At 44.9% G+C, this 23,453-nt stretch overlaps 1 protein-coding gene across 1 annotated transcript in view; it reads left to right on the plus strand.

The window, feature by feature from the left end:
- The window catches only part of DISC1 (DISC1 scaffold protein), a 349,681-nt gene that overhangs the window by 73,709 nt on the left and 252,519 nt on the right, over window positions 1-23,453 (plus strand). Inside the window, exon 4 of the mRNA XM_027094035.1 lies at window positions 19,649-19,796. Coding sequence (XP_026949836.1) covers window positions 19,649-19,796 — 148 coding nt within the window. The remainder of the gene's footprint in view (window positions 1-19,648; window positions 19,797-23,453) is intronic.

A 23,453-nucleotide genomic window follows, 5' to 3' on the forward strand; every position in this document is an offset into this window, starting at 1 on the left:
AAATCTATAATCTGGGGACCTCTGTCGAGATAGCCCTTCTTTGCTCCATTTGGCATGAAGTGGGGCCTGTAATCACGTGAAGGCTCGATTTCAAGTCTGGCCGTTGGTGCTGGCTCTGAACTGGGGCTCAGCAGGGGCTGCGGCTCATGGGGGCTGCTTGGCTTTCTCACGACGTGATGGTGAATGTAGGGAGAGACAGAGAGAGAGAGAGAGAGAGGCAGCTGAAGGAAGCTCTGTCATCTTAAAAAAGTTTTTTTTTAATTGAAGTATCAATATAGTTGATTTATAATGCTGTGTTACTTTCAGGTGTACAGCAAAGTGATTCAGTTATATGTATATATGTACGTATATATGTGTGTGTGTATATACGTATTCTTTTTTAGATTTTTTCCTTTATGGGTTACTACAAGATATTGGATACAGTTCCCTGTGCTATACAGTAGGTTCTTGTTGTTTATCTATTTTATATATAACAGTGAGTATCTGTTAATCCCAAACTCCTAATTTATCCCTCCCCCCTCCTTCCCCTTTGGTAACCATAGGATTGTTTTCTAAGTCTGTGAGTCTGTTTCTGTTTTGTGAATCAGTTCATTTACAATGAGGTATCACCTCACACCGGTTAAAAAGTCTACAAATAATAAATGCTGGAGAGCGTGTGGAGAAAAGGGAACCCCCTACACTGTTGGTGGGAATGTAAATTGGTGTAGCCACTATGGAAAACAGTATGGAGTTTCCTTAAAAAACTAAAAATAGACCTACCATATGATCCAGCAGTCTCCCTCCTGGGCATATACCCAGAGATTCAAAAAGATACATGCACCCCAATGTTCATAGCAGCACTAGTTACAATAGCCAACATATAGAGGCAACCTAAGTGTCCATCAACAGAGGAATGGATAAAGAAGATGCAGTGTGTGTGCATGTGTGTGTGTATACACACACACACACACACACACACACACACATATACAGACAATGGAATATTACTCAGCCATGAAAAGGGATGAAATAATGCCATTTGCAGCAACATGGATGGACCTAGAGATTCTATCATCGTTTATGACCTCATCTAAAAAATTATGTGGTGTCAATTCTGCTACATCCTATTCATTTGAAGCTAGTGACCAAAGTTAGCTCACCTTCAAGGGGAGAGGAAGTAGACCACTTTTCGTTGGAGGTATGTTTTAAAATGATCACATCACTTCATTCCATGTGGCAATTCAAGGCTTTTGTGCTAACAGGACCATGACTAGAGGAGGATGGGAACCTCCCTCCTTGGATCCAGTACAAAAACTTTCAGGGAGAGCTTGGGTTAGGTGCCAACTTCTTTTGGACCACTTACTGCAGCTAAAGTGGCGAGGTACCACCGTTAGCCAAGCATGTTTACCTGTCTGTGTCTGTGATGAGGTGGGGCTCATCTGTTACAAGAAGATGAGGTTGCCGAGCAGGTAAAAATAGTATCCAGGACACTTAATGCTGAGTGAAACGCACACACATGAAGGTAACTAAGAATGATTGCGGGGCTTCCCTGGTGGCTAGTGGATAAGAATCCACCTGCCAATGCAGGGGAAATGGGTTCAAGCCCTGATCCTGGAAGATCCCGGAAGATCCCACATGCCACAGAGCCGCTAAGCCGTGTGCCACAACTACAGAGCCTGCGCTCTAGAGCACGCGAGCCACAGCTACTGAGCCCACGCGCCGCAACTACTGAAGCCCGCATGCCTAGAGCCCGGTATCTGCGACAAGAGGAACCACCGGAATGAGAAGCCTGTGCGCCGCAGGGAAGAGTAGCCCCCGCTTGCCGCAACTAGAGAAAGCCCGCGCGCAGCAATGAAGACCCAGTGCAGCCTAAAATAAATAAGTAAAATAAACAAACAAATAAATAATTAAATAAAAAGAATGATTGAGAGCAACGTGAATTTCAAAATGAGGGATGTTAACAACATGCAAGGCGATTACAATGAAAACACTCACCAGAGTTCATTCATTTCGTCAGGAAGCGTCGACTGGATGCCCACCTTTTCCCAGCACTGCTGGATGGTGGGGAGTGGGTTGGATTACACACAGTCCTGCCGCAAACCTGCTCTCACAGGTTGCCTCTTATTAGAGATTTTTCCGGAGACTTTTGTCCTAATCCTCCCGGGGAAGCAAGGTAACCTTTGATTTGTCTCTGACTGTGGCAGCATCTAGGGGGGCTTTGTGTGTTTGGCTCGGGACCAGTTCAATCCATCAGCAGGTTACTTTATATATATATGTATAATGTGGGACTGATTGGCTCACATCCTGTCACTGAATTGATAGATGGGTGAATTCAATTGGCAGGATCAACTCTTCTATTTCTACATGAAGTGACAATTAGAAATAATTTACTCTTTTTTTTAACATCTTTATTGGAGTATAATTGCTTTACGATGTTGTGTTAGTTTCTGCTGTATAGAAATAATTTACTCTTACTCAACCTGGGAGAGTCAGTTGTTAAAAACACCTTCGGGAGCTGTGAAAAATTTATCGAGTGTTTATTTACATATTTAGTTTCAATTCTGTCTATTTTTAGTTGAGGTGTAATTTACTTACAGTGAGCCGTGAAGTGTTTACTCACCAGCTCAGCAGGCAGAATGGAGAGTCCTGGAAGTGGGCGAGGAGACCCAGGGTCAGTGTGGTGGTGCCCTCTCGTCCTGTCATCTGTCCTTGGGCACCAGCTTGCTCCTGGATAAACTAGGAATAGCACAGGGATTACCCTGTGCTGCTGTGTGGGTGGAAGGTTAACCACGATCATGGTTAATGTGGGTATGTGGGGTGCCTGGTACACAGGTATTGATGGATTGCTCGTTCCCTTTTCTTTCTTTGCCCACCCTTCACCCTCATCCCGCGTACCTGGGTACCACTTGTTGGAAACTGCAGTGTAGAGTGTGGCTGCTTCTGAATAACGTCTCTGCCAGCAGTTAGCATCAGTAGCACGCAGAAAATAAGATAGAATGATGTGGCTTATTTTCTGTTTGGCAATTAGCAGCTTATTTGCATAGAGCCTGATTTCTTTCAAGCTGCCCCAAAAAATTCGGAAATGAGGTAAAGCAATATATAATAAAACTTGCAAATTCTAATGAGGGATTAGAGCCTGACTACTCTTCACGTCTTCCTGTGGCAAACTGCTTTTCTTCCCTGCAGTCGGAATTTCGTGATCTCGAGTCTCTCGTTCTCTGCCTCATTCTCTGTTGCATGACACTGGATGACACTGAGAAAACGAAATTGAATGTCTGCTTGGGCTTTGAAAGAATTGCTTTTCCTGGTTTTGAGTATGGATGGAAAAAAATGGAAAAGGAAGAAAATGAGACATACATGGAGGGCTAAAGACAAGGGTGAAGACGAAGAGATTGACGAAAGGTTGGTTCTCTGTTCTGGTCCTTTTTCTGCTGTTTTGTGACCTGTACCCTCATGGGCAGAGAGGGTGAAGGTGCAGGTCCCAGACGATGATTTAATCCATTTAACACGGTCATTTGTAAACACGGTGTCCATTTCCTCTGCATAACGGCAATGATATGGTGCCCCTGCTTCTTCATGGCTTCTTGCACGGGGTGATGCATCATTGGACAGATACTTTTTTTTTTTTTTTAATAAACTGCCCAGGCACTTAATTAAATCTTGCGTTCCCTCTAATAAAAAATCGACAGCAAATATACTACGAACGCATGGTGGGTGACAGAGACACACCAGAAGAAAACAAGTGGGTATTCCCTCTGGATTTCGCAAGCTCTGCAGCCCACCTTCTGCTGCTCTCTTTGCTACTGCTCCCACATCCATGAGGACTGAAAGCACGGTGTGAAGGTATCAGCGGCTCTGGAGGCCTGTCTTTGGGAGATTAATTGTGACCCACTTAAAAAAAAAGTTATCTAGGGAAATTTGAATAAGTTTTCTGTAAGACATGGAAACAAAAACCTTTATGGTATATAAATAGTGGAAGGTTTACCAAGGTCTTCAGTTGGAAGGAGTCGGACACTCTGCAGAAGGAAAGGACGTCTCTTGGCTTGTGGGTGGAAAGGTGTAGGAGGAGTTATTCATCTCTGCTCAGGTGCTGGCTGCTGGGCGGCACAACCCAGAGTCTTGACACCGTTTGGAGCCAGTTCGCCCGCTGCCTCTGCCTCACTGAGCCTCACATTAGTGTGTGTCCAGTGGCCAAAGGGTCATTGGCCATTGGGTCATTGGCCACTGGGTCATTGCCCTTTTGGTCTTGTTTGTCAAGGAGGAAAGGAAGACCAAGCGGGTCGAGGTGGCAAGGCATGTATTCGGAGCAGGGACTGAGTGGGGTCATAAAATAAAACAGCGAAGAGAGAGACGACCTCGGCCATCAGTCTCCAAACCCACGAACTGAACACCTTTCCGTTGCGTGTTCTGTCAGCACGTTCATCAGACCGTTCTGTCGCCTCCTAACGTCAGTTGCCTCCTGAGAATGGTTTTCATTGTACGTCTGTTTTCTGACGGTCAAACGTCTCTAAATGATAAGAAACTGGACCCGAATTTGTGGCATCACTTCTCCCTCCAATACGATTGTATAAAATGTCCAATCTGAGATCCAAAGCCTACGTTTTCCCTGCCACCCCTCCCCGTATAAAGTCCTGAACTCCGTTAGGTCTCAGCCCAGCTCTTCTTGCTGCATTTCCTCCTGCAGTGAATGGCAGCTCGAGCAAGAAAAACTGGGAGCCGTGCCGGATTCTCACGTTTCCCTGGACGTTGAGCCACTCCATCTCTTGGGTTTCATCTCCTGAAGGTCTCTCCCTTCTGTCCTTAGATCCATCCGTTTCTGCCCGGGCTCACACACTAGTCTCTCCAGGGTCCCTGCTTCCCTCCCCACCCTTCTCCAATTTGGCTTTCACTGCAGCCAGCCGTCCTTCTCCAGTGCCTAGAGGACCACTTTCCCTTTCCCCTCTGTCCATGACTGACGTTCTCAAGATGAATGTTAAACTCGGCCTCGGGTAACACCTTCTCGCTCTGGCCGCTGCCTGGCCTACTGATTTCATTTCTCACCACTCCTTTTCCACCCAGCCTAACTCCCGTACGGGAGGCGGGTGCCTTTTCCCGTATGGTTTGTCACCTCTGCCTGCACCTGCTACTCCCTTCTCCAGCTTAGATCCTACTAGGCCATCAGGACTTGGTTTCGGGGTCCCTTCTTCTGGGTGCTCTGCACATTTCCCTAGCCTCGTATACATTAAATTTATTCATTTTGATTTATTTGGCTGCCGGGGCTTAGTTGCGGTGTTTGGGATCTTTGCTGCGGCATGCAGGATCTGTAGTTGCGCCATGTGGGATCTAGTTCCCCGACCAGGGATCGAACCTGGGCCCCCTGCATTGGGAGCACGGAGACTTACCCACTGGACCACAACGGAAGTCCCATATTATGTTTTAATGCAGCCGTTGGCTGTGCCCTTGCCTGAACTGTAGGCTGCTTGCGGGGAGAGACAGAGACCCTCTCTCATTTTAGCCTTTATCCCCAGCACCTAGCATCGTGCCTGGTCAAAGTAGACTCTCAAGAAATGGTTGTTGGATGAACAAATGAACGTTTAAGGTACATCTTATCTATGAACGATGATGAGCAGTGTTAGTTACCGTGTTATTAATAGTTGATAATTCTAACAATTGAATCATAAAGTATTGGTGCCTTTCAGGTCAGCCTCGTTAAAAACCTGACAATTTGTAGCTGTATGAGCTTGGACAAATTACCTAATCCTTCCAAGCTGCAGTTTTCCCGTCTGTAAAATGGGATAATAGAGTTGTTCTGAGAACTAAATGAGATGGTGTATGCTAAATATTTGGGTTATATATAATGCTGAACGAATGTCAGTTACTACAATTATAATCAGCATTAAAATGTTTACATAGTATGAGTCTATATAGTGTTTTAAACTTGCTGTCTTTGTGTTTTTCTGTTCAAATTTGTTTGCAAACAAGTTGTTGTCATAGTAGCAGCTGGAATACCTTGGAGTGCCCAGTTCAATGCCTTCCGAGAGCAGAGAGAGACCAGAAGGCCCATAGCAGCGGGACTCTTGAATACTTTACAGTAGACAAGCTATGTTATTTTCCGTCACGGCAGTGTATTGGGTGGGATGACCTTTATCAGCTGATGACAGTGATGTAGCAGAAGGGACAGTTTTCCACTTGACCTTTATACAATGTGCCAGCCTGTCTCCTAACACACACTGGGTTACAATTGACAGGCTTGAGAGAACGCTAACCTGACAGAAGCTTATTGTTTGCAAGGAGATAGTCGCTGAGGCAGCCCGTTAGCTGTGGGATGCGGTGACTCGCCTGTCCCTGGGGGTGGCTTAGAATGCCTGCTGCCTGAGTCACTGCCAGAGCATCTTGTGTAATTAGCTCCTCTGGGAGTTTGTTTTTCACTGAGGTTTGTTCATAATGAATCTTTATTGCCGTGGACTTGATCCCTCTGTATTCTTGTGACTTTCTGTCTTTGTTAGCTCTCTTCCTCTCTTTGCCAAAACGTCACAGGATGTTGTCTCCCCACTGTTTCTGTAGCTTCATTTTTGCCTTTCTCTACACTTTATACTTCCCTTTAGTTTTCTACCATGGAGTGATTTCCCCGGGAGGGCTGGCCAGTGACCTTCGCACGTTTGCTCCGTCCCCAGACAGCGGTGGGGCAGGAGTGGCTCTGGGAAGCGGGAAGACGTATGCTGAGGTTCAGCCTGGTGGGTTTGGTGGAGGGACATGCTGCTGAGCACCAGTCCACTTAGGTTGAAACCCTAGTTCTGGTACCAACTGCATGGATGACTGCAGGTGATCAACTTCATCACTTTAGGAAACCCCTGGAAGGATGACATTTTTGTTTGGAGTGGAGGGCAACGGGTGGTCCCAATCATGAAAATTAAAAATGCAAAATGAGTGTGTCATTCTGGAACTTTTTCCAGAGCCAGAGCTGCTTGATGTGAGAAATCACGTCGTCATCTGCTAAATGGGTACAATTGCATCTGCCCTGTCCCCCTCTCTGAACCCGTGTGGGAGACAAAGGCAATAATGGATACAGAAAGTGGGTTGATTGAAAGAACTTTGCCAAAATGTTGGCTGGACCTGTCTCTGGGGACCCATGGAGAGTGGTCTCTAGAAATTAAAAAAAAAAAAAAAAGAAAACAGAAAGAGAAAAACGTTTTTAAGAGGGAAAACAAAATATTAAAAACATGCTTTGGAAAGTTAGAAATCTGATAAAGCCCTCAGTACCACAGCTGGGGACTTAGCCTCATGTTTCAAGTAAGTGAAGCTTGCTGAGATTGATATTTTATGCATATCTGTGGAATCAGAAATTCACCCACATCTTTGAAATAAGAGTCTCTATCAAAACAGTGGATGAAGATGTAAACCTTTTGTTGTTCTTAAAGACCTCATACAGTGAAATGCTCACTTACATCGTATGAAGTTGGGGCAGCAACAAACGCTTGGCAACTCGGGACTGGTACCTCCTTAACACTTCTGAATCTATGTAGTTTCTTCAGAACGCAGAAAGGCTGTGATTTTCAAGCTGTGTTCTGAGGGGTCCCAGCGTTGCCTTGGGGGACCGTCCAGAGCACCAGAGTGCCTTGGCTTTCTCTGTTCTTAGGACTCCTCTGAGATTTCATTGCAAAAAGTGTTCCACTGCTAAAAAGCAAAGCAAAACAAAACAAAACGAGAGACCAAGAAGTAAACAAAAATAGTTGAAAAGCACCATGATAAGGACTTAGAGATGATGCCTCAGAAACTCTGAAACTTGGATGAGAGGAAGGGAGAGAGCCCTTCAACATCCAGGCCTCTTTTTCATAGGTAACGGAAGCTTGACCTGTGAGTGTCCAAAGGCACACAGGATGCTGGAAGGGCTCAGCCTGGAAGGACAATGGAACTTGAGTCTAACCTGGTCCTGACCAGTAAGGACAGGATTGGCGAGCGTGGTTTGCTATGAAACAAATCCTTCTAGCTACCCACATAGCACGGGTGCGTCCGATGAGCTCATACAAGTGCGGCTTTCCAGCATAAACAGCAGGCGCTTCCAGCGCTGTTCGTCTCGGTCAGTGATGTTATTCTGTGTCCGTACCACTTAGAGGGATGTATTTTCTTTTTGGCAGTGGAACCAATTGCTTTGGATCCACCAGGGAGACCTCGACATCCTAAACCAAGCTCCTATTAATGAAACTTCCAAAATTTAAATGAGACAAAACAAACAGATATACAGAGAGCCAACCATTACTTCTGTAGACAAAAGGAAAAGAGGAGTTGGATGGAAGGATATGCTCATTCCAGATCAGGGAGGCATCCTGCCCCTCTTCTCTCTCTCACTCTCTCTCTGTGTCTCTCTTTCTTTCAGGATAGCAGTTGTTTGGATACTGGCCATGGGCCTGAGAAAAGTCAACTGGGCCTTTCTTCCCACCCTAAGACTTTCCCCACTAATGTCCCAGTCCCCTATTATGGTGTGAAAACCCACTATTGTTCAACATCTGTTTGGATAATTGGATTTTTGTTTTGAATATTTTTCATCTTTATTGGAGTATAATTGCTTTACAATGTTGTGTTAGTTTCTGCTGTACAACAAAGTGAATCAGCTATACATATACATATACCCCATGTCCCTTCCCTCTTGAGCCTCCCTCCCACCCTCCCTATCCCACCCCTCCAGGCGGTCACAAAGCACAGAGCTGATCTCCCTGTGCTATGCAGCTGCTTCCCACTAGCTATCTACCTTACGTTTGGTAGTGTATATATGTCAATGCTACTCTCTCACTTCATCCCAGCTTCCCCTTCCCGCCGTGTCCTCAAGTCCGTTCTCTACGTTTGTGTCTTTATTCCTGCCCTGCCACTAGGTTCATCAGTACCACTTTTTTAGATTCCATATATATGCGTTAGCATACGGCATTTGTTTTTCTCTTTCTGACTTACTTCATTCTGTATGACAGACTCTAGGTCCATCCACCTCATTACAAATAACTCAGTTTTGTTCCTTTTTATGACTGAGTAATTTTCCATTGTATATATGGGCCACATCTTCTTTTTCCATTCATCTGTCGATGGACATTTAGGTTGCTTCCATGTCCTAGCTATTGTGCACAGTGCTGCAATGAACAGGACAATTACATTTTTTTTTTTTTTTTTGCGATACGCGGGCCTCTCACTGTGTGGCCTCTCCCGTTGCGGAGCACAGGCTCCGGACGCGCAGGCTCAGCAGCCATGGCTCACGGGCCCAGCCGCTCCGCGGCATGTGGGATCTTCCCGGACTGGGGCACGAACCCGCGTGCCCTGCATCGGCAGGTGGACTCTCAACCACTGCGCCACCAGGGAAGCCGCTTGCTGTAATTTTATCTGGCAAACCTATGGATGTTTCTGTGAGTTCCTAGTCTGTCAGTGTGTCATGATGTTCCTCCAGGGGCTTCCTGACGTCTGGGTGGCTCAGAACCATGGGTACCCTAGAAGCTAAAGCTTGTGCTGCCTACGTGTGTGAACGGAGGATGGGCAGGGAGCCAGGAAGCTAATGTACGGTTTACGTTACGCTAAAGGATGCACACAGCAAGACCTGGCATAAACTCCTCCATAGCTGACAGCCCTCCAGGTGCTGGGCCACACGGAATGTATGCTGCATTCTAAAGCGATGTGATTTGAGTTGAATTAAATCTGAATCAACAAGTTGGGCCGTCACAGCAGTTCTCCGAATCATTTTTACTTTTTGTAACAACTCTGCCACTTGTATTTTTCAAAACCATTCACGGGTGTTTTTTCCTTGCCATTTCACAGAAAGCCGGTGGCACACGTTGATTAATATGATTCTTCAGATATCCTCAGATGAGGACCTGTGTCTTAGAGAAATTAAATAATCCCAAGATTACAAAGTTGGGCCCAGTGGATCTGGGACTAAAACCTGGGGCTTCTGATCCTTAAGCAAAGAAATCATTAAACATGTTTGATTTTCTTCTCATACTAGAGGCTCTTATACACAGAGAGAGGAATCACACCACTCCCCTTTAAACTCTTCACCTGATCATTTTATACATCCTTAGATACTATCTTTAGGGTGACATACGATCTGTGACGTTTATCTTTAAGATTCTAGTTTTCAGGAATTGAAAGCCAAGGTTTGTCCTGAGACTGTGCACATAGCCTTCCCCACTCACTCCATAAATATTGACTAAGTCCATAAATATTGACTGTGGTAGGTGGCGGGAGACAGCCATCAACAAGGCGACATCATCTTCCGCCTTCAGGAGCTCGGTCCTCCTGCCCCGGGTCCGCACCGGCCGGGAGTCCCCCTCTGGGTCCAGGAGTTGGACTTCTTTATCAAGTAAGGGTCACTGATCCGCCAACCACTCTTATTTTTGTAGCTCAGGGGTTTGGAAGCTCTGCCCTTGGAGTTATACTTAAGTATTGAAGGGCCTAACGGCCGGGGACCGTGACCGCCTGCCACCTGGGACCATGTGGGGATTTTTAGTTCGTTCCACAAAGGATTCAAGGTGTTTCTTGTATCTGCTTTTTGTTACTATTGCCTTCCTGCTCCGGGAGAATGTTCCTACCAACTCCAGTTTTATTTCTAAAATCTTCAAGGTGCCCAAGGACTCCAGGAAGATGCTTCTAAAACTAGAGAGCCTTCTGCGTCCTATAGCTTCTCCTTACCCTTTATAGAGGCATTGCTTGAAACCAGTACGTTTGCAGGTTCACAGCACGCTGAAACGGTTGCTCTTCGTTAGTAATTCTGGTCGCTGGCTGCTGGCTTGTGATTTCTCTCCATTAGCGTCGCCTTTGAATTGAAGGTCACGGTTTTATTTGTTGGAATATGCCATTTTGCCTCGATCCCTTTATGCCACTCAAAGAATTTAAGCTGTTCGTGTTGCCATGTCATTAGCCAGAGATCAATTGAGTAGAATCCTCTGGGCACCGAGCACACTGGTGTGCTCCATTTGTCCACTGTCGAAAGGGAAAGACACATCAATGTGATTTGCATTAGAGTTTTAAAATAATGACAGCGGTTGGTCAACAGTGCACTCCTAATATCCCGAATTCCATTAGAGATGACTATGTTTCAAAGATGTTCTACAAAAGAACAATTAAGTCTGAAAAGATTACAGGTTGCAGCGATTACTATGAAAAGGGTTGGGGGAGCCTGTGGTTTTTGAGTGGTGACAAGCAGATGTGTCCAGCTAATTTTGTCTGAAAATACCAGCAGAGCAAATTACTCATGAGAAATCTGTTCATAGGAACTAATTGAACGCCATGTCCAGTTTGATGGTGAAAATGGAGTGTAGCCCAAACCAGTGGACAGAGAGAATGAACAGGCATTTGAACTTTTTACATTTGTATGATTTCTAAAAATAACCTCGGTGCCAGTAGAAGGTTCGGAGGACTGAGAGGCGTGTCAACTATGAAATAGTCCCAAACCCTTTAACAGAGGTGGAGAAAGATAAAGGAGCCCGTGAAGGAGAGGCTCAAAATTGGCCACTTGGATTTTCAGTAGTGTCAGTCTATAGGAGGCCCAGGAATCAATGGCCGAATCCTTAAGTTGCGCTGTTGCTTTCCAGAAATGTCCCACAGCCTCGTTGGTGTGGTCAGTCTGCTATAAAGCATTGCTCTTTTCATACCAATAAACTTCAATATTCAGGACACAGAGGTGTTCCATTTATCAGCCGTGCACCTAGATTGCTGAGTGAGTTAGTAATTGCCGCAGTGATTGAGCCATTTGGGTAATGACTGATCATATATCTAAATTCAATTAAAATTAAGAACATGGCATAAAAATTGTTGAATGGAGGAGGATCTGCCGTTACATTTTAAACAAGGGTTTCTCTTTCACAGTTTACACATTTTTTAAATGGCTGAAAAAAAAAATCACACCCAGCTGTGTTTACTTCATAATTCATGCTAGTTGACTCCAGGTAGGAACTCTGCTTGCTGTTGCCTGAATGAACCAGCTGATAATTGCCTTTTATTTCTAAAAATGGGATTTTTTAATCTATCAAAATTCATTTTTATTAGTTAATTAATTAATTAATTGAAGTATAGTTGGTTTACAATGTTGTGTCAGTTTCAGGTGCACAGGAAAGTGATTCAGTTATGTATGTGTGTGTGTGTGTGTGTGTGTATAAAATATTCTTTTCCAGATTCTTTTCCCTTATAGGTTATTACAAAGTATTGCGTATAGTTCTCTGTGATATACCATAGGTCCTTGTTAAGGAACACATTTTAAATGTAAAAACATAAGAAGGTTTAAAGTAATACCATGAAAAGAGAGGTATCATCCTAATGCTAGTCCAAACAAAGCTGGACTGGCTTCTTTTAGGCAGCATATAACTGAGTCTTGGTTTTCTACCCAATCTGACTATCTCTACCTTTTAACTGGGGTGTTTAGATGATTTTATATAAAAGTGGAATTTTAAGCAATACATGATCATAGTAAAAACATCTGGAAAGTTCAGAAATATAAATAAAAAATCACCTTTATTTGAGATAGCCACTGTTAATATTTTGGGGTGTGTGTCTTTTTAAATTAATTAATTATTTTATTTTTGGCCGTGTTGGGTCTCCGTTGCTGCGCACGGGCTCTCTCTAGTTGCGGTGATGGGGGGCTACTCTTCACTGCAGTGCGCGGGCTTCTCATTGCTGTGGCTTCTCTTGTTGTGGAGCACGGGCTCTAGGCATGTGGGCTTCAGTGGTTGTGGCACATGGGCTCAGTAGTTGTGGCTCGCGGGCTCTAGAGCGCAGGCTCAGTAGTTGTGGCGCACAGGCTTAGTTGCTCTGCGGCATGTGGGATCTTCCCGGACCAGGGCTTGAACCTATGTCCCTTGCACTGGCAGGTGGATTCTTAACCACTGTGCCACCAGGGGAGCCCTGGGGTGTGTTCCTTTGAACTTTTTTCATTGTGCTGCTAAGTGGCTTTTTCTCCCTTGTCCTCTTTTGGGTTCTCTGCTTTGCAGCTATTTGGAAATGAATGTTCCTCCGTCTTGTAAGTGCTTTCAACTCATGTCTCCCAGTAAACAGCTGGAGAGCTGGATGGGTCTCTCTTCCTAATGTATTCAGTAGAACGAGGCAGTGGCGGCAGGGCTGGTGGTGATGGTGGGAGTGGAAGTGGTGATAACAGTGGTGTCGGAAGTGGTTGGACTGTTGGGGGGCCCCTTCCGTGGCTCTTAGAAATACACGGGCAACTGAGCTGCCAGTGGAAATTCAGCCTCCGCAAATTCTGAATGATGAGCACAGAGCACACAGATGCAGTGATCCAGTTTTCCACGGCATCTGTGAAAACATACTTTAGATACGATTTTTAGGGTTCCGAAAATCTGAGGCTTTTATAAAAGGTAACCAAAATTCAGTTGGTCGGTTACTTCCCTAAGACATTTGGTGATTGACATTTGGTGAAGGAAACATTTTCTTATGAATTTAGTTTTAAGAGTTGAGGCGAAGAGTATTTTGGAGGGACCCATAACCATGCCTTCCTGTGAAAAGCTCATGATCCTGAGGAATTCTGGGTGTTTTCTGATGTGTCTGAATACTGCTACTTGAAGCAAGCCAAGTGACAGCATTTGTGTGTACACCCTTCACACACTGACACACACACACGCTCACACACAGTGCTTGCTAGCCTTATGACACACCTAAGACCTGGGGAGGAACCTGGACGTGTCATTACTTTTGTTATTTTGATCCCTCGCAATTCATTTTGCCTGGTAGAGTCTTACTGAGGAAGAACAGATGCTTCAAACCCGATATTCTGTGGAAATACTTCAGAGTGAATCAACACATATGTACTAAGGACAAGGTGACAGGCTAACTGCTGAGTGGGCAAGTATCACGGTTAAATTATTGCTTGTCTCCTGGAATTTTTGTATCTCCCCCAAATGTTTGTTTTTCCTTTTATGCCACAACCACAGTGATTTCTTAGTCTTCTTTCCACACATCGGTGAGCTTAAAATATAACATTTCTGGCAATCCTCTTTGGGATACACTGAAAAGCTCTGTGACCCAGGCAGACCAAGCTTACCCTAAGCAGTTTAGCATTAAGAATTTGAGGAAATCAAATCTCCGTTTTTAATGCAGAAATCAAAGAGCAGTATAAGTAACCAGTAGACTTTAAAAAAATAGAATACTTTTCTAAATACTAAACAGCTCAAGATTTTACAGCTGATTTGATAAGCAGTGAAATTGAGAAAAAAATCACCTACAATCGCACGAATGATTGCCAAAACTCTTAGTTCTTCCCGGGGTTTTTTTTTTTCCTTTCTTTTTTTAAAATCTATTTTGTATTTTTTTTTACATCTTTATTGGAGTATAATTGCTTTACAGTGGTGTGTTAGTTTCTGCTTTATAACAAAGTGAATCAGTTATACATATACATATGTTCCCATATCTCTTCCCTCTTCCGTCTCCCTCCCTCCCACCCTCCGTAACCCACCCCTCTAGGTGGTCACAAAGCACCGAGTTGATCTCCCTGTGCTATGCGGCTTCTTCCCACTAGCTATAAAACCATATCTATATCTTACAATACAGATCCTATGTGCATATAATTTTGTATCCTGTTTTTCTCTTGTAAATTAAAATATTCCCTCACAGTTTTTCTAATTGTTTTTTGACTTGCTACATACCATTCCATATGAGTGGCTATACCATAGTTTATTTAACCATTCCCCTAGAATTGGATCTGAGGCTGTTTCACTATTGCCAGTTTGTTTGTTTTGGCTTCGGACTGCTTTCTGTGAGAAAGGTGGGTCAGGTGAAAGATGAGTTGATAGTTTGCATCTGTATGACGCATCCGGGTGTGTATTTCAGGTTATGGTGTACACTGTAGGGTGGGATCGTCCCTGTAGAACACAGTGTGAAGCACACAGATTTTGGAATCAGACAGACCTTGGCTTTATTTCTGAATCCACATAGCGGTGCGACTAACCCAGAAAAATCTCTTAAACTTTCCATGAGCCTCAGTGTTTCAATCTGCAAAGTGGGAACAAGCGTGTTTCCCTCACGAGGTCATTGTGAGGATAACATGACTGATAGATAGCAAGGTAGAATGGTTGTTATTTTCCTGTGTCTACAGGGCTCTTCATACAAATGTAGACATTCAGTTATTTATTCAGCCAGTACCTATTTATTCATTTATTTATTTACCCAGTACCTGTTGTGTGCCTAGCGCTGAACTGGATATTGGCAGAGGTGACTGAGGCTCGGCCCTGCCCAGTGGATCCCAGTCTCCAGGGCGCCAGACAGATGAATAGACAGACAGCATCCCTGTGTGATGGGGAAACTATAGGAGCAGGCATGGCTTCAGGCGTGGCTCCTGGGAAGTATAATAGAAAAACCCCAGGGATTGGCACCAGAAGAGTCAAGGTTCAGATTCTGACTTTGCTCCTTACTCATTCTGAGGCCTTGGGCACATTACTTAAATTCTCTGCATTTTAGGTTCTGCATTCGTATTCCTGCTCTACAAGTTTCTGTGAAGCTCAGAAATAATGTATATATGGTGCCAGACGTGTAATAGTTGCTCAGAAATGATGATTATGCCTGAAGGCTTTAGTGCCCCAATAGTGGCTGATTTTTATGATAATGAGTCCAGCAAATTCCAACACACTGAAATGTCAGAGGCTGGCTTGGATTAGTGTGAAATACATTATATCACAGTCTTTTTCTTCCTATTAAATGTATTTATTTTATCTTTGGCTGCGTTAGGTCTCTGTTGCTGTGTGTGGGCTTTTCTCCAGTTGTGTCAATTGGGGGCTACTCTTTGTTGCAGCGTGAGGGCTTCTCATTGCGGTGGCTTTTCTCGTTGCGAAGCACGGGCTCTAGGTGCGCGGGCTTCAGTAGTTGTGGCACATGGGCTTAGTTGCTCCGCGGCCTGTGGGATCTTCCCAGACCAGGGATCGAACCCGTGTCCCCTGCATTCGCAGGCGGATTCTTAACCACTGCGCCACCAGGGAAGCCCTTTCATCACAGTCTTGTTCTTTGTAAACTGGTCATCTCGCACGATGTGTATGGTGATGTGGAATTGTTACAATATTCTGCTCTCAGTGAACAGCATTTCTTATGTACAAACCAAGGGAAAATGACTTAGGAAGACATTGATTGCTTCTTAAATTTAAAGGGCCTCCTTAGAATGTAGAATGGCTGCACAGTGAAGAAAATGGTTTACACCATATATTGTCATCCCACAGACAGAACAAGGCGGTAGGAATTGAATCTGTTTAGCAGGATGCTCTGTAAATGCCTATTTGCTTATTTATGCATAGACGTAGAAAGTGCTTTTCTTTCATTCTGTTTCCATACTGTCGCCCAAGGAACAGGCACTTAGGACTGAGGTGCCGGTGAATAACAGATGAGCACTGCCCCTAAATTAAACATTAATAAGTATATAACAGATGAGCACTGCCCCTAAATTAAACATTAATAAGTACGCTGTAGCAGCATCAAAAAACGCATTTGCTTGATCCAAAATGGAATGAGAGGTTGGTTAGCATTTTCTTTGCTGAGGTCCTACAAATGAAGCGTGTTAGAATCATAAAGTAAACTTGCAGTGTCATTAAGAACATATTATTCAATGCATCGTTTTGCTTAGTGCTTGGTAATGCCTTTCATGGTTAACTTTGTTTTTACTGTTCAGCGTTGTTTATAAATGTGCCCCAAATTCTAAATTGTTGGTGTTCTATCAGTCAGACGGTTAGTCAACCCCATTTATTCAGCACCTGCCATGTGCAGCATTCTCTGCAATTCTGGCTTTCGATGTTGAGCTACAAACTGAAATCAGATGAACAGTGTCTGCAGAAATCTTGCAGACGTTTACAAGAAAGAAAAGCCAGAGACAGTGAAGTTATGTTTCCTCAAACCACTGGCCAAATAGAGAGCAGGATGGGAGAGATTTTCTTAGAGAAACAGCAGGATTCACACAAATGACGTGAAGTCACAAATACAGCATTTAGTTGTGCGAAATGGGATAGCCATTGGGAGGATGGAGTGGGTGATAAGTTAGAAATTAGAGACAATGGTAAGCTATAAAGTCGGTGATGACCATCCTAGTGCACTTTTTCTTTTTTTAAAAATTTTATATTAGAGTATAGTTGATTTACAATGTTGTGTTAGTTTCAGGTGTACGGCAAAGTGATTCATGTATACGTATTTACATATCTATTCTTTTTCAGATTCTTTTCCCATGTAGGTTATTACAGAATATTGAGTAGAGTTCCCTGTGCTCTACAGTAGGTCCTTGTTGATTATCTACTTTATACATAGTTGTGTGTATATGTTAATCTCAGACTCCTAATTTATCCCTCCCCACCACGTTTCCACTTTGGTGACCATAAGTTAGTTCTTGAAGTCCCTGAGTCTCCTTCTGTCTTGTAAATAAGTTCATTTGTGTCATTTTTTAAAAGATTCCACATGTAAGTGATACCATAGGGTATTTGTCTTTCTGTTTCTGACTTACTTCACTTAGTATGATAATCTCTAGGTCCATCCATGTTGCTGCAAATGGCATTATTTCATTCTTTTTTATGGCTGAGTAATGTCCCATTGTATATATGTACCACATCTTCTTTTATCCATTCTTCTGTCGATGGACATTTAGGTTGCTTCCATGTCCTGGCTATTGTAAATAGTGCTGCAGTGAACACTGAGGTTCATGTATCTTTTCGAATTATGGTTTTCTCAGGGTATATGCCCAGGAGTGGGATTGCTGGGTCGTATGGTAGTTCTATTTGTAGTTTTTTAAGGAACCTCCATACTGTTCTCCACAGTGGCTGTATCAATTTACATTCCCACCAGCAGTGCAAGAGGGTTCCCTTTTCTCCACACCCTCTCCAGCGTTTATTGTTTGTAGACTTTTCCATGATGGCCATTCTGACGGGTGTGGAGTGATCTAGTGCACTTTTAAAAATCATAAAATAGACATAACTTAAGATAGCCACACTTCTGCAGATGAATGACAGCACGGAACATACCTAATCACAGCTGTTTCCTGGGGTAATTCATGTTTTCCTTTGCCATTCATTGTGAATGTGATCTGTAGCGGTCGCCTTCCCATCTGCAGTGTTTGCTTTTGCTGGATCAGCTTGTGTTCTCTGCGGACTTTTCACCTGGCGGTGGGAGGGTGCAGTTTACAATGTGGTGGCCGGCAGAGGGAGGCCAGCCTGGGTTTCTGACTTCCTTGTGGACACTTGAAGGCCAGGACTTGCTGGTACCACTAATAATAGCCACTCCTTTTGGACGCGTGCTGGGTGCCAGGCGTGGTGCTAAATGCTTTGTGCGTATTATCTCATTTAATCCTCCGAAGATCTTATGATGTGCAGACTATTATTAGGCCTGTTTCTGCAGATTAGGAAATTGAAGCTTAGAAAGGTTAAGTCACTTGAAGGTCAGACGGCTAGAAATGTCAGAGTTGAGGTGCAAACTCAGTTTTCTCCTAATCCCTACGTAATAGTATCTTAACACATCTTTACTACTGCTTCAGGACTGCATCGGTATGTTATTTTAAAGCATACAAGGTAAGAACTTGATCGCTTTTCACTGAAGTTTTGATTTTATACAGCAAGAAATAACTGAATACTAAAGTAAATAAATTAACAAAAATGTAAAAATTAATTAAAATATTTTAAAAGTATGAAGCTTGGTGTTAGAGAACGGGGCTGGTACCTTTCGGCGTTATCCTAGCAGACCTGTCAGGCCAGACGCCACCGTGTGTTGTAAGTGTAGCGTCTGAATTAGCTCCGCTGTCTCTTTGAAGCAGGTGGCACAGACGGAGAGCCCTGGCAGTAGCTGTCACTTGGTCTTGAACAGGAAGTAGACGACCCTTTCTGGTATTGCTAGAATGAATCCTTGGCAAATTCTCTGAGCAAGTTTCTGGCTACTGGTCACAAGGCATACGGCAAATTGACGGGGAGGTCTTGCAGTTGGCATCCCCAGAGACTCAGGGTTGCTGCACACGCCACCTGAGCCCGCTTCCCCTCCACCCAAGCTGCAGCAGGTCTCTGGTCAGCTGTAGCATGACAGTTTGAACATCACTTCTGTGGCTTCAGTAATTGTGACTGGTTCTCTGTTGATGGACAGTTTCTAAGGAAACATTCTCAAAAATCAACATTTGGGCACGGATAGTTTTCTTTTTTTTTTTTTTTTCGGTACGCGGGCCTCTCCTGTTGTGGAGCACAGGCTCCGGACGCACAGGCTCAGTGGCCATGGCTCACGGGCCCAGCCGCTCCGTGGCATGTGGGATCCTCCCGGACCGGGGCACGAACCCGTGTCCCCTGCATCGGCAGGCGGACTCTCAACCACTGTGCCACCAGGGGAGCCCCATGAGCACTGATACTTTTCAACCGGTTATACAGACTCATCAAAATTAGCAGGTTTTCTCCCAAATAGCCATCATGGTTTTAAAAATAATTAGTATGATGTATCCTCCTATGTGATGGTCATAATTATGATCACCATATAAATACATAGACTGTAACCTCCGACAGTTAGAAGAATGAAAGCTAGCGGGGCTGTGTTTTCAATAAAAAGATGGAAGATTCTTAAAAGCATGAACCAAGAGATGAAAGTGCTGACCTAGAAACAGGTGACCTTTGTATTATGTCATTGAGGTGACCGTTGGCTGGGGTTGGAGCCCAGGGACACTGGGTTGTCTATTTTGAGTTTTATGGTTCTTTATTCCCCTCTCATCTTTTTTGTTTTCCAGCTGAGATGATCCAACAAAGATTAGAAGCCCTGGAGAAAGAGAGAGGCAGCCTGCACTTTCAGCTCCCTTCACAGCAGCCGGCCGTCAGTGGCCTCCTGGGCCACCTGAGGGCACAGGCCCAGGCCACCCTGCACCGGGCGGCCCAGAGGTACGTGCTCTCCCCTGGGGGCCCTCTTCCCTCTCCCCGCTCCTGAGTGGCGAAGAGCCTGGGAGACCCTTCGCTGCGTTTTCCCGGAAAGCACCCTTCTGCCGGTTGGACAGGTGAGGACTCCTTCCAGAGGCAGGGACCGGGGTGGGTCACACGCCCTAGGAAGCCCTTCTGCTAAGTGCCAGCAGGGCCCGTCGACAAGCACAGGCACAGCTGGGTGCTAAGCTCCCCCGGGAAGCCCACCCGCTGAGAAGGTGGAGGTGGATTTCCTCTTGCTGAGGGCAGCTGGGTCTCCTGTCATCCTGTAAGATCCACCCATGGTCCCCTCTGACCGAGGGATGAAAACACATCCTCCTCCTGACTCTTCCTCCGGAGCATCTTCTGCTCTTTCGGCTACCCAAGGGTCTCCCAGGACCGGGACTAGGTGGAGGCCAGAAGCTACTTCTAATTCGGTGGCTCTCAATCCTGGCTGCACGTTTGAATCACCTGGAGAGTTTTTCAACGTCCAGCTTCTTCCCCAGACCAGCTAAGTCAGGCTGTCTGGCGCCGGGTCCCAGGTGCTGGCCTGTTGGAAAAGTGTGTGAACCATTGTTCTCCTCTGTCTGCTGGTGACCTCTCTCCTTGGGTAAAGGCCTGAGGGGGAAGCGGTAGTGATGAATGCGATTAGGCTAATCAGAGCGCGGGTCTGCTTCTGCTTGGGTGTAAACACGGCCACAGCAATTACACTGCACTTCCAACTTCCAGTTGGCTCTGACAATCCCAGGCCTGTCTGGCCCAGTCCTCATTTTACATTCGGTTGATCTTGGCAGCTCCGTAGAACCCGTCTTGACAGCGAGGCTGGTGGTTTTCTCACGTGCCTGTCCTGCAGTTTTGCAGGAATCACGTAGCAGAGTGCCTGGCGCCTGCTAGGTGCTTCCTTATAAGTGTTGGTTGAGTGAACTTTTACATGATTCTCTTGAAGAACAGGTGAATCTCACATCCCATTTCTATTCTTTTTTCATCTGACATTGAGGTATATCACCTTGTTTCCTGTCTCCTTCTCACACAGGCCCTTCCCAACTTGACGTTCTACTTAATTCTTTCTTTCTTTCTTTTTTTTTTTTTTCGGTACGCGGGCCTCTCACTGCCGTGGCCTCTCCCGTGGCGGAGCACAGGCTCCGGACGCGCAGGCTCAGCGGCCATGGCTCACGGGCGCAGCCGCTCCTCGGCATGTGGGATCTTCCCGGACCGGGGCACGAACCCGCGTCCCCTGCATCGGCAGGCAGACTCTCAACCACTGCGCCACCGGGGAAGCCCTCTTTCTTTCTTTTGATCTTTGGGGGTGTTTCTGGTCCTCCACCCCAGTCTCAGGCCGTTTTTAGCATCTGCCAGTGTACTGTGTTTCTATTAATTTAACAAACACGTGCCTAACACTCTTACTTGCGTAAGAGTTACTGAGTGCTTTAAGAAGTAACTCATTTTTAAAAAATTTTCATTGTAATAAAATATACATAACATAAAATTTACTATTTCAACCATTTGTAAGTGTACAGTTCAGTGGCGTTAAGTACATTCACATTGTTGTGCAGCCGTCACCACCATCCATCTTCAGAACTTTGTCATCTTCCAAAACTGAAACTCTGTCCCCATTAAACACTAACTCCCTACTCTCCTACATTGTCGGTGGGAATATAAATTGGTGCGGCCACTATGGAAAACAGTATGGAGGTTCCTTAAAAAACTGAAAATAGAGCAATGGTATGATCGTGCAATCCCACTCCTGGGCAAGTATCCAGAGGAAACTCTAATTCAATAAGATACATGCCCCTCTGTGTTCATAGAAGCACTAGTTACAATAGCCAAGACATGGAAGCAACCGAAGTGTCCATCGACAGATGAATGGATAAAGAAGATGTGATACATGTATACAATGGAATACTACTCAGCCATAAAGAAGAATGAAATAATGACATTTGCAGCATCATGGATGGACCTAGAGATTATCATACTAAGTGAAGTAAGTCACACAAAGGCAGAGAAAGACAAATACCATATGATAACATTTATATGTGGAGTCTGAAATATCATACAATTGATCTTATTTCCAAAACAGAAACAGACTCACAGACATAGAAAACAAACTTATGGTTACCAGAGGGGGAAAGGGGGGGGAGAGGGATAAATTAGGAGTTTGGGATTAGCAGATACACACTACTCTACATAGAATAGCTAAACAGCAAGGTCCTACTGTATAGCACAGGGAACTGTATTCAGTATCTTGTAATAAGCTATGGTGGAAAGAATATGAGGAAGAATATATATATATATTTATGTATCTGAATCACTTTGCTGTATACCAGAAACTAACACAGCATTGTAAATCAACTATACTTCAATTTAAAAAACCCCATTGGGCTTCCCTGGTGGCGCAGTGATTGAGAGTCTGCCTGCCGATGCAGGGGACATGGGTTTGTGCCCCGGTCCGGGAGGATCCCACATGCCGTGGAGCGGCTGGGCCCGTGAGCCATGGCCGCTGAGCCTGCATGTCCAGGGCCTGTGCTCCGCAACGGGAGAGACCACAGCAGTGAGAGGCCCGCGTACCGCAAAAAAAAACCAAAAAAAAAAACCCCATTAACTTCCTTGTCCCCCCTTCCCAGCCCCTGGCAACCACCATTTCTACTTTCTGTCTCTATGAATTTGACTAGTCTGAGTACCTCACCTTAGTGGGATCATATGGTATTTGTCCATTTGTGACTAGCTTCTTTCACTGAGCCAAGGTTCGTCTCTGTTGTGACGTGTCAGAATTTCCTTCCTTTTGAAGGCTGAATCACGTTCCGTTGTATTATGTACCACATTTTGCTTATCTGTTCTTCTTCTGATGAATAAGAAGTAATTTGCTGAATCCTCAAGACAGTTCCGGGGGTTGTAGATTTTGTATGTTGATATACGTATCTCTGTGGAGATTACCTCATCATCATCTGCTTCCCTATCTGTATTTAGAGATGAGGGAACGAGGCCCAGGAAGGCTTCAGGGACTTGTGCAGGCCTCCAGTGGGTGGGTACTGAGCCTGGGCACAAACCTCGCGTCTGGCTTGAGTCCCAGTTTGGAACTAGCTTCCCGCGCTCTCCCTCTGAGTCCAAGCTGGCCCCTGCTCTCCAATGATCATGTCTCTAGCTACACGTGTTGTGGTTGGAGAGCGATGCTTTGTTATGGTCTCTGCTGAGTGTCTCGTAGAACACGGTGAACTAAAATGAAGGCAATGTCCTGCTCTCTCACTCAGGTTACACCCCCTGCCCTTTCTCGTATTTGACTGTGACCCGCAAAGGTAGCATGTTCCCGTCGCTCTGCCGAATACGCTCCCCACAGAAGTATATTATTAATCATTTATGAAGCCCATATAAACCCGTGGCGCACCTTGTTCCCCCTGCCTCCTTTCCTCACAGGAGTTACCTGGATACTGTTTTTAGTTCCCATTCACTTTTTGAGCCCACCGGGCTCTGATTTCTATCTCGGCCGCTACCGAAGTTGGTAATGATTTTCTAGTTGCTCAACTGAAAAGACATCTTAAAATGCTTCTTCCGTGCATTGTCACGGCACCGTCTAGAACTTTTGATCGATCGGGTTCATCCCTGAAACTCTCTCACCTTGGCCTTCTCAAATCAGTCTTTCCTGCTCTT

Source organism: Aethalodelphis obliquidens, unplaced genomic scaffold (genome assembly GCF_003676395.1).
Source record: "Aethalodelphis obliquidens isolate GAN/ISIS:26980383/991018 unplaced genomic scaffold, ASM367639v1 scaffold87, whole genome shotgun sequence".
Classification (NCBI taxonomy): domain Eukaryota; kingdom Metazoa; phylum Chordata; class Mammalia; order Artiodactyla; family Delphinidae; genus Aethalodelphis; species Aethalodelphis obliquidens.